Source organism: Corylus avellana, chromosome 8 (assembly GCF_965113065.1).
Source record: "Corylus avellana chromosome 8, dhCorAvel1.hap1.2, whole genome shotgun sequence".
NCBI classification, from domain to species: domain Eukaryota; kingdom Viridiplantae; phylum Streptophyta; class Magnoliopsida; order Fagales; family Betulaceae; genus Corylus; species Corylus avellana.
The window spans coordinates 22,643,480-22,655,771 of NC_142497.1; the positions used below are offsets into that span (position 1 = coordinate 22,643,480).

The following is a 12,292-nucleotide window of genomic DNA, read 5'->3' on the forward strand; positions in this document are numbered from 1 at the left end:
TTTGGAATCTTTTAAGATTTTAAACATGCAACATATATATATATATATATATATATATATATATATATATATATATATATATATATTTTCTTTTAACTCTTTTTTAAACTCTCATAACATGTTAAATGGTTTCCTCTTATTTTATTTTTTTTGTAAACCTTTCGCTCTTAAAAAAATAATAAAAAAAATTTAGATAATTTTGGTGTAGATGGAGTTTGTAGGACTTTTTATAAATTATGGGCCTTAGGCGGAGGCCGTATTCGCCTAACCATTGAGTTGGCACTAAAAGAAACTCTTACATAGAGCATTCATTAGTTATAAGTAGCGTTTTTTGAGACATTTTATAAATTAGAAGGTTTAAGCAGAGGTTTTTCTCGCTTTACTATTGAGCGGGCCCTAAAAGAGACTTACAAATAGAACATCCATTAGCGATTGGAAATTCTCTCTCTATATCTCTCTTATTCTTTTTCTCAATCATTTCAAGATTGTGCTTGAACTTGTTGGTGCTAAAAATTGGAAATGCAAAATAGACGATGGATCCCATCTCCATTTAGATCCCACCAAGCTCACTAATGGAAGAAGATTTCCATTGATATATGGCTTTTCAATCCTATGAAAAACATGTCGTACCCATGAAACACGCTCTACTGCTAATAGTTAAGTTCACCATGAAGATTCATGAATCAGCTTTAAACTCGACCACCAATAAAAATACAGGAATTAAAAGTAAAATTTACGAATAATTACATCAGAAAACACCAAAGAACTTCTTAAAGACAAGGATCAATTGGCGGCCATAAATTCTCCTATGATAATAGGTTTTTATGAGAGATGTCTGTTCAATCTAGATACTGTTGTATTTAACAAACAAGTATAAGGATTAAACACATGTTAAAATATTATTTAAATAATTAAATTAATTATTATTTTTTTATCATTTAAAAATTTTAAAATAAATAATAATTTTAACGTAATAATATAATAATAAAAGTTATAAACTCAACAACATTATTTCTACCACCCATCTCACATTTCATTTCAATTATATATTTTGGAAATTAAGTCTCATTTATTAAGGATATATACAATAGACTAGAGGGAAAACTTTTTTTTTTTTTTTTTTTGAGGACTAGAGGGAAACTTGTTGTAGGACAGTGTCCTCGTATTCCCTTTTGTCTCTTCACTCAAATACAAACAGCTTTTATGAGAATCACACGTAAAACACGTCATTTCCCACCCATCACATTACCTTTGTCTCCCCTTACTTTCTTTATTATATATATATATATGTTTTTTCTTTTCTTCTGACAAATTGAATGCCACCTCCAAAAATCCATGGCCCGACCAGCCAGAGCAACGAGAACTTCTAGTAATATTTTTAATTGATATAAAATTTGACTTATCAATTTAATTAGTTAGTAATTAACTTATATACTATATACTTTTAATCATTTTACTAATTATAAATTTACTGCATTAATTAATAAAAAAAATTATACTAAAAAAAAAATATTCTTCCCAGAGGAGAACATATACACATAGCATCTAAAAGAATATTCCACGTGTAAATTAGATGAGAATTTTGGTAAGAAATTCCAATTTGAGCTGCCAACTAATGGAGATCTGTAATCACGAGGCTATAGTACTATTAGTGGAAGAATCTTTCTGGGGGTTTTTATTAAGGTTGGCTGAATTCAAGAGAAATAAGTACGGATTAGAGGTAAATTAATCAGATTTAGTATTACGATAATTGAAGAAAAGTAAGTGATGATCACAAGTTGCTTGATATTATTCGCGACAATGCATCACGGGAATCAGTGACCACAAACTTAATTAAGATATTATTATATATTATTTGGGTGATAAATAGAATCTTAATTAATAATAATAACAGTAAACTGAAGTTGCAAAACCTGCATGCAGTAGTCAAGTTGGGTGATTTATAGAATAAGATCTCCAATTTCAAACATGTGATGTTGAGAATCCTTCAACAGTAGTATATATATATATATCTCAAAATCTTACCAAGTCCAGAAATTCAAACACCAAAATGCTGGATTTGCAAATCTTGATTTAATCTTTCGACTAGATCCTTGAGTTGAATTGGGCATTAAATTCTTTAATATGAATATATATCACAAAGGATAAAAACCTCCCCACTTGAGATCAAGATTCTCTAGTGAAATGGAAAATGAGTCATTCCACAGTCGGGATTTCCCCCATGCTTGCAACAAGTACTTTAAAGGCTAAACTATGATTTTGAAGGTCAAACTGCAATTTTACTAAACACTTAGCTGCATTTTTAAAAATCACACCGATTTCAAAATCGCATTTTGAAATCGCAAACACAAATGAACCCTAAGTATTAAAAGCCTTTTTAAGCTTCCGAACTCAAAACCGGGCTCAATCTTTAAAGATTTGAAGCACAAAAACTTTGTTTTCAACCACAAGAATAGAGCACAACAAGGAAGTTCTTGAACTTAATTATTTGATTTTGATTATAAAGATTTTCATTACTATAAATATCAGCAATGTTGGTTTCAAAAAAAATGACATATATCCCATTGATCATGATGATATAAAATCAGACAATGAGACAAACGTCTATTTTGAAAGGGAATTAAGCACTATCGGCAGATCTAGTTAATTACGTGCACCATTTCAAAACATATTAAATAAAACCAACTTTAATTAATTTTTCTTTTTTCCTTTTAGCCATGATTACCAGCTTTAAATATCTATAATAAGCAACAAAAAAGCATCTATAACAAAAATGGATCTTTCCAGATAATTAATCATTTAATTCTCCCATATTTTAGATCACCTAAGCCTAATATACCTAGAAGGCTGAAGTTAGAGTAATGCTATTCTTTACACCCAATTCACACCTGTTGTTGATATGACGTGTTTAAAGTGGCGTTCCTTTTGTTCTTTTTAAGTGTAAGATGTAAAAAGTCACTTAAAACATGAAATGTCAGCCAATGTAAAATGGGTGTACAGAGTATAAATCATATTTTTATTTCACAGTTATCTCACAATGCTGAAAACAGCAGTCCCAACCAATCCTTATTTATTATTATTATTATTATTATTTTTAAACAAGAACAGATCTAAGAGTTAATTAGGACTGCTATGTCAGTATTATAGAATAATTGTGAGATAATAAAAATGTAGTATATTATGTTACTCAATCAAGTGGAGCCATGCATGACCTCCTCCCACCCTATAGGTGTGTTTCCATGAAAGAGTCCACCTCCTTCCCCCTCTCGTGACCCTCTTTCTTCCTCTCTATAGGCCGAGTTTTTTTTTTTTTTTTTTTTTTTTTTTTTTTTTTTATGGCAATGACATAATAATATTTTCACATCAATTTTCACTCAAATAATAGAAAAAAGAAATTTCACGCCAATTTTTTCATTTGTTTAAGTAAATTATGAACACAAAATCTTAAATTTAAAATCTTCCTAAATATTTTCCCTCATCTAGACATAAAAAATAGGTGAGTAATACAAAAATTTGTATAAAAATTACATTAATTGCGGAGTTCAAATTTAACCCAAGTGTAAAAAGTAAGAATATTATAATTGATTTTGAGATAAATTTTTTGAGTCTTTGGATCCAGTCTAATCCTTTGCAAAGATGCCCCTAAAGATCGAGCCAATCTATCGAGCATTGTTTAGTTGTACTGGAGTGTTTCTTGGGCTGCCCCACATATTTTGTTTGATATAATTTTCTCTTACCTATATTCTTTTGTACTTGCTTAGAAGAACAAAAGAAAAAAAAAATCGTATGGATCACGAGTTAGTGTTTATCACGCTCAGCACAACCCCACGTATATATCCAGAGGGCAATCCTCGAGCTCGCCAATGGCATCCACGAATAAATGTGGGAGAGTGTCTTTTGCAAGGGTCATTTCAGCGGGTCATATCTGTCAATCAGCATCGTGTGTGTATATATATATATATCGGGAAAATGAGTCCCAAAGCAAGAGTTTCCCAATTTAGTACATATTGGCACAGAGACCATCGATCTTGTGTGTTTAGAAATAAAGAGATTTCGTGGGGTTGCAGCACCATTGTCCTCCCTGCATGAGCAACACACCCAAGTGCATGGAGAAAGAAAGCATTTTGGAGAGTTTTGTGGGATGGAAATACTAAAGGGTGCTGCTTTAACTTTTTCCCCGTTTAAGTGAGAAAGGCTGGCCTTCACGAAATTAGATTCATCTTTTGAAAGGATTGGGATTCCTATAATTGCTTCTTCCTTGCAATCTATGGTTTCTCACAAATGTAGTCGAACTTCTTTCACGTATGAACTCGAACTTTTCTTTAATAAGTAATGCCGAACACTTAAAATATTTAATTGAATTTGGAGAATAATGACGGAGACAAGGCTCGGATTCAAGCTCAATATTCTAAAAGGTTAAGTTAATAAGAGATGTTTATTTGATCCTTTAGTTAATATTCTAACACTGATAAATGCATTAATTGAACCCACGGTATCTACCTCTAGAGTATCAAAATGGAATATGATCCTCTCAATTACTATTTTATAGTATAGATTTTATTTTGTTGCATTTAACGATATACATGGTGATACATCGTTTAAAATTGTAAATAACATGCATAACAACATATACATCATAAAATCTAATATGCATTATGAAAATGAATCATTGTCATTTTACTTGAAATTGATAAGATCCTGATCCTATGAAAATATATAGGTGCACATTGAGTCGAGGGATTGAGAAATATAAGGTAACAACTTGGTACAAACTTCAAACAACCAAAACATCTATAACTATATGACTTTTTGAAATTTATAATCGACATTTGAGTTGAGTCTACTTTCAAATAAAGCATAGTAACTTTTTGCTCGTCCATTTGACTTGGGTGATTCATCTATCTTATTTTATTTTAGAAATGAAACATAATCCATAGTTCAAGTTACTAGTGAATTGAAATGCATTGATTATGCTTGTCAAATTTGGCTTGCGTCAAGTTCTAATTAGAACTACATTTATTGGGATTGAGATACATGCATGTCCCTTGTCTCCGGTTATGAAACACGTATCGATCCAATTAGACTAAACTTATGTCTTGAGACACGTGTCTTAATCTCAATAGGTCCAACAAACCAAACTAATGCCACTCTTTCTCATTATAATTGCTATTAAAATATGTGAGTGGATTTGTTTTAAGGATTTCTTGATTACTTTTTAAGATTTAATGATTACTTTTAGATTACTGCTTGGATACGATTAACATCGAATAACATTTTTCACCCATAAACACTAAATGTAATTTTTCCTCTCTTTTACTATGTTCAATTCTAAATCCAAATTAAATTATATCACTACCAGAATATTTTTAAACCTACGAAGTTTATTCTTGTCCAATCACATGCATTTGTCGGGAAAATTGTTTATTCTCTCTTAAGTTTATCATTTCTCTTTATTAAAATTCACTAATCAAATCCAAAATCTTGTCTTCTAATCCCCTCACTAGATGTCCAAAATTCTTTATGATGATGTGTCAAATAGAACAAAAATATTCTAGAGTAATGCTATAAGTCTTCTTAGAGTCCTTCTAGAGCCATCTCAAATGTGATGTGTCTTTTAAAATCGCCAATAGATCAAAAGTCAATAAATTACATCTCAAATTCAACGGTGATTTTAAAAGCCACATCGCATTTAGGGTGACTCTAAGGGGACTCTAAGAAGACTTATAACATTACTCAATATTCTATGATTCTATCACCATGCATGCCATTTTTTAGTAGAGTTTTCATTAAATTCTTTTAGTATACACTGGTAATGAACATAAATTTTCTTCAAACTAATTTGGAAGAAATTTCTTCCAACTCATTATAATAAATGCTAAGTGTCTTCTAACATATGAGTCATGAGATGCACGTGTTTTCTTTAACATTCTTAACAAATTATTTATTACCATTTTACAAACCTAAGAATCTAAACATTAATTTTTGAAAAATTCAAACATGTTAAAAGACACTTAGCATTTATTAAAGTGAGTTGAATAAAATTTCTTCTAAACTGATTTGGAGGAAATTTGTGTCCACGGGTAATTACCTCTCAAGACAAATGCATGAAAATCAAATCCACTTAAGTGTAACATAAAACTTATTTATACTAAAACAAACTGGTAACCTCAAGCACAAACAAAACTCTATGATCATAATATAAGTTATCTTGATCTGTTTGTATTAAGAGAAATGATATTTAGTAAGTTCTCATATGACTGACATATAACTATGATGATGTGACAGTGAATATCAACCATTGATTTTTACTTTTACAAGCCCTTAATTGATCCAAAAGTTATTTTCACTACCGCATTATCATAATAGTTGTATGGCAGTTGTGTGAAAGTGTATTACATATCATTACTTATATAAAATATATTTTTTATTAACTTTTTAAAAAAAGATTATTAATATTTATTTTTAGCTAAAACCTTTAGAAAATAATTTTGAAAGCTTTTTTGTTGTTTGCCTTGCACCATCAATCTCGTCAACTCTAATGACTCATAATTCCATATCAAAACAAAGGTCTCATGATCATCGAAGCCCCATTTCCTTGTTGAAGATCTTGCTAACGACAATGACGGCAGCCATAGTGCTCACTGTGCAAGGGTCTATGCAGTTCCCCAAAGGTAGACCATTTTCAAATGAAAGGTAAATGACTCCTTATCATTTATTTTTATCAATTAAAATGAACGGTAAATTACAGACACTATATATATATATTTGAACATGTAATATTTGCTTTAATAACAGATTAAATGATTATTTATCTTAAAAGTTTAAATTAATAAAAAATTATAAATTTAATCATTTAATTAATATTCTAACAATATAATTCGGTCCGATTTATTAGTTAAAATTTTTGGATTAACTAGTGTCCTTATAATCGGGGTGGAATGCCTCCCCCTCCCCTAAAAATAAAATAAAAAATTAAAATTACCCCTAAACTTATGTTTTTTTTTTTTTTTTATAATGTATTATCCCCTCTAAAAAAGTCTTTTTTCTAGTTCTGCCCTTCGTCCCAATAATATATATGTTATATTATGGTCTCAATAAAATACATTCAAATATATTTATCTTTTACCCTTATATTAGAACTGATATATAGTTCAACGGGAACTAATGCTGAATGCAATGTATATATGTTATGGAGTGACTCGCTTATGGAATCCACCAAAAACATATCATTATACACGTTTAGACACCACACTAACCTTAAAGCTTAAACTAATGATTTTAAATTCATTAATGTATATTAACAATTCATTTTTATTTATTTATTTTTCCTCAACAATCACACGTGCACTCCCAACCATATCGATAATGGATTTTTAGGGTTATTGATTTGTTGTTTCCATAGTAAAATAAACTAAAGAAACACATAACTTACATGCATCGGATGCATAGTTGTTAGGTGATAACATGTGACACTATATAAAAACTTTTGTTCAAAAGGAAATATAGTTGATGTGGTGGTGAAATCACGTATGTAGCATGATGGGGAAGTGTGACAAATAACATATGTGAGTGATTCAAATCCAATAATTTATATTTTTGTGTTAAATAGTGTTATAATATAAGGACATAAATTTTCTCCAAACCAATTTGGAGAAAATATCCTTTAACCTATTAAAAATAGTGTCAAGTGTCTATAAATATTTAAACGTTATATGTTTTTTTAAATGTTAGTTCTAAGCTTTTAGGTTTTTTTTTTTTTCCTAAAACGACGTTAGGCGTTCTTGCTAACGTTTAACCAAAAGCAAAGAAAAAAAAATGTTAGTCTAAATTAGTAAACTACTATTAATAATTTCAAGAATTTAATGTGTATTTCAAATGTTTATAGATACTTACACTATTTTAAATGGATTTGAAGATATTTTCTCAGATTTTGAGGAAATTTATGTCCTATAATATATTTCGTTAAAATGATTTTCCAACAAATAATCCAAGAGCTTTAAGCATAGGATTTGTTAAATTAACCATACATCAAACATGTAAAATAAAATTATCGAGGAAAGTATGAATTGCGAGTTGCGACCAAACAAACAAATTAACCTGGGATAGGATGAGTCACCTTGAAACGTTTGACTTCAGCAAGACCGAAATGCCACCGGATCCACGGCCAGTGTTCACACCCACGCTCTGCCACGGGTGGGGAAATCCACGCACACAGATAGTCCCTTACAAGTATGCAGTGAAAAAAACAACGGTGGTCCGCAGGCGCTCCAAAGCGCGAGGTGAAATTAATATATTTTGAAGAGAGTGGAGGGCTCCCCCGGGGTGAATAGTAAACATGTCATGTCCAATGGGGCCACCACGTGTATTGTGAATTCTTCCACCATTCTCTCTCTCTGTCTCTAAAATGGTTTCTTTATTATTCAGATTACTCCCTTTTCTCTCTTTATAGCTCTGTGCCTTTATTTATTTTATTTTTTCTCTCTCGCTCTCTCTCCTAAGTGAGAGGAGAGAGTCTCAATTTACATTTCATTCATTCATCCATCCATACTTTTTACGTCCCATCATCAAGCTTTCTCTTCCTAAAACCCTCTCTTTCTCATGAAAGACGTAATACCAACGGAAACTCTTTTCCGTGAAAAGATCCGAGCTTCAAAATCTTGATACCATCAACGATCAAACACCCAAAAGGAGCGAGAGAGTGATGGTGTTTGAGTTTGAGATAGAGGGAAACCCCATCTACAGAAATTGAGGTTGCGAGCAATATTACAGAAGAGACAAAAAAAAAAAAAAAAAATTGGTTCTTGATCATGGATTCAGCATCAGGTGCTGGAGCATCCGACCCGAATAGCGGAGGAGAGGGTCCGTCGGCAACCCGGTCAGCGGCAGTAGCAGAGGGGTCATCGCCCGCGCCACCGAGCCGCTACGAGTCGCAGAAGCGGCGAGACTGGAATACCTTCTTACAGTACCTGAAGAACCACAAGCCGCCGTTAACTCTAGCCCGGTGCAGTGGCGCGCACGTGATCGAGTTTTTGAAGTACTTGGACCAATTCGGGAAGACCAAGGTGCATATCACGGGTTGTCCTTATTTCGGGCACCCGAACCCTCCCGCCCCATGTGCTTGTCCTTTAAAGCAAGCTTGGGGGAGCCTGGACGCGCTGATCGGACGTCTGAGAGCAGCCTACGAGGAGAACGGCGGGCGGCCGGAGTCGAACCCGTTCGGAGCAAGGGCGGTGAGGATTTACTTGAGGGAGGTGAGGGAAGGGCAGGCCAAAGCCAGAGGAATTCCTTACGAGAAGAAGAAGCGAAAAAGGCCCAACGCCACCGCGGCAACGGTGGTGGAGAATGTGTCTGTGGCGCCGGTGAGTCAAGTAGCTGATGCTGGCGGCGGTGGTGGCGGTGAGGGAAGTGCTAGTACTAGTAGTGCTGCTCAAACAGCTACTACAACTACTGCAACTACTACCACCGTATAGCTAGCTAGTTCTACCAATTTTATTTTCTTTAATTTTCTTTCCTCTAGAAACTTTTTTTTTTTTTTCGAAAAAAAAAAAAAAAAAAAATTTCCATATCTGTTTTTAACGTTTAATTGTGATTATTATGAGGTTATATATATCTCTGCCAATTCTCATATAAATCGAGAAATCTCTTTCCTCTTTGCATCTCTTGAAAATAGTATATATATATGTATATATATACATCATTCCTTCTTGTTAAACCATCGATACACATACACACAGTTGCAAGCAAGGAGCTGTAATTATCAAGTTTCACTTCGTCTTCCTCATTTCAAGATTTTATTATATCACCACAAAAAAAATCCAGCATTTATATCATTCAGTACTGTTGAGCTTCCTTTTCTTTTTTCTCTTGACCTGGTAAACTCCAATCAGAAGAAGACCGCACAGTATAAAATTATTATAAGTTAGAAAATGAGAAACAAAATATAACTTTATTATTATATTAGATATCAGCACTCACACGTTATAGTCCTTAATAGATCAGATTATTGACCCCTATGGCTAGCTATACAAACCAATAAGCCATCTCCTTTTTCTTTTTCTTTTTTTTTTTGGTTAACTTGTTTGTTCTTACTTCTGCTTGTCCTCTTTTTCATTTATTTTTGTTTTTCCATATCTGTTGCTTGTGTGGTTTCTAGTACACCAACTCAAGAGCGTGGCCTAAACCTTAAAGTTCCCAGCAACTGTTCATCTGGTCCCCGGCTTCTTGATCTGCTGCCTGCTGTGCTCAATCTCTGTTTCTGATGCACACGTGCGCATCTGATTTTACACATTTTTGCGCTTTCTGTTTCAGGTGCATATGCTCCCCTCTTTTATATCTTCATCTCAGATTTGTTTTCTCAGATATTTGGGGCTCTTGGTAATTTGGATTGGGATAACAACTACTACAAAAAGATATAGGCTACGAGCTGAGCATCAATGAAAAACATAAACTAATCCCTCTTGATTGCTGCTCTTATTTTATTTAAGTAATCCCCACCTCAGTATGAAAACGACTGATAGCCAAACCCTTGCTTCCATTCTATTGTATTTCTTATTATATCTGCTACTATATTATATAATATACATTCAAATTTTGTTATGATAACGCAGACCCACCAGACACTCCAAAACAAAACCCCATTTCTGGATTTCAATTTTTGCCCTACTCATCATTGTTAATAGTTTATTGCCCTACACATGATGTACTAAAGCAATTTTTAGTATTATGTTTTTGTTCGGTTCTTCTTTCCTACCTTTTTATTTTTATTTTTTATAATTCTTTATAAATAAAGTCATCCTTTTCTATTTCCCAGGAACTTTCCTCTCTCTTTCTGGCTTTTTCTATGTTTCCCATTTATCCATTCTTTTTACTCCTAACCATTTTAATTTATCCCTTTAAAAGGTGAAAAAGAAAGATGGTTAAAATTCCCTTCCCTTCTTTGTCTTGCTCCTCTTCCTCCATTCCCCTCCTCTTCAAAACTTCTTTTTCTTCTGGGAAACCATAAAAAAACGAAAGAAAAAAAGAACTTGCATAGAAAAGATACTCAGTCTTGAATATTGTACGAAACCAACAACATCAAATGTGAAACAAAAAGCTATTATTAATCTCTTTTTTCTTGTTTGATCATCTTTGTACCCTGCATACTACAGTAGTGCGTGGGGCAGGGAATTCTGAGCGTAGTTAAGTGCAGAAAAGAGGTAATGTCACAAGAGAGATTGTACAGAGAGTGGCTTCTTCTTTAACATCTTTGGGTTCTTTTGTCGTTACATTAGAGAGCATTCATATCATAGTCCTCATTTAGGCGATGGTAGGTAAAAGAGAGAGAGAGAAATGGTTTGGCTTGGAGTGGGGTTTTGTAAAGCACCTGCACTGAGTGGTCTTGTCTAATTCAACTGGGGGCAGTGGTTTTATTGACGTATGGTTTGAAAGGAATATATGCTTAATTTATTTTACCCCTCTCAATTGGCTTCCAAAGAAAGAAGAACCCACATGCCCTTGTTCGTAGGCAAAACATGTATACGGCCTCTACATGTGGGACAATGTACTCCCATCTACCATTTTGAACTATATGGACACATTTTGAATTAGGTGGAGCCCGAGTGCCCTTTCACATGAGTCTGTTTATTGTATCGTGCAATAAGATCGTACAATGAACAGTTTCATTGCACGAATCTAAATCTTGTTAATAAATAGATTCGGAAGACGATTGATTTCTATCGAATATGATCAGGATTGTCTTCTATATCATGGCAACATTAATAGAACATGTATGGATGGTATTTAATGCTTCCTAAGAAATGGATCCTCATGTCGGTGGATGGTATTTAGACCATTAATTATCAATAGGGCCCTGCAATGTGCTTACTAGCCAAGATCTAATAAGATAAAAATTCTTAGTAATTTTGTTATTTGGATGATTGTCAATATCTTTACTGTTCAAACATGATGTAGGTTATTCGAGACCTAATCAACCAGAGTGGCAGCAAGTTACTAGCAATATGAGTAACAAATTGCTAAAAATCTGAATTATATGATTTAATATTTTGTGGTAGGTGACACAAGAGGCATGTGTTTTGAAAATTATTTTCTTTCAAATTGTCTAATCATGAAATAGATAATCAAATTGTCCTATATTTTGATGGGAAGTTGGGAGAGTTGAAGTAAATGTAGACTGAATTTATGAGGAAGCAATGAAGTGATGTGTTTGCTAACATTGTTGGGACTAGATGGTTCAGCAAATACCAAAAAAGGACACAAAACAAAATAGGTTGATGGCTAATTTCTGGACCCAAAA

At 32.9% G+C, this 12,292-nt stretch overlaps 1 protein-coding gene across 2 annotated transcripts; it reads left to right on the plus strand.

Annotated features, from left to right (window-relative positions):
• Positions 1–8,447: 8,447 nt before the first annotated feature.
• Positions 8,448–11,757, plus strand: LOC132164449 (protein LIGHT-DEPENDENT SHORT HYPOCOTYLS 5). Of its 2 annotated transcripts, XM_059574964.2 has the most exons (2): positions 8,448–9,359; positions 10,154–11,757. In XM_059574964.2, exons 1-2 carry the CDS (start codon positions 8,808–8,810, stop codon positions 10,184–10,186), a joined length of 585 nt encoding a protein of 194 aa, XP_059430947.2. In that variant the 5' UTR covers positions 8,448–8,807; the 3' UTR covers positions 10,187–11,757. The 2 variants fall into 2 exon arrangements, with proteins under 2 accessions (XP_059430947.2, XP_059430946.2); XM_059574963.2 differs by lacking the exon at positions 10,154–11,757 and having other exon boundaries at positions 8,448–9,631.
• The last annotated feature ends 535 nt before the right edge of the window (positions 11,758–12,292 follow it).

What these genes read in the sequence shown, in the direction of transcription:
- LOC132164449 (XM_059574963.2), top strand. Translation starts at nt 8,808, where the DNA reads ATGGATTCAGCATCAGGTGCTGGAGCATCCGACCCGAATAGCGGAGGA.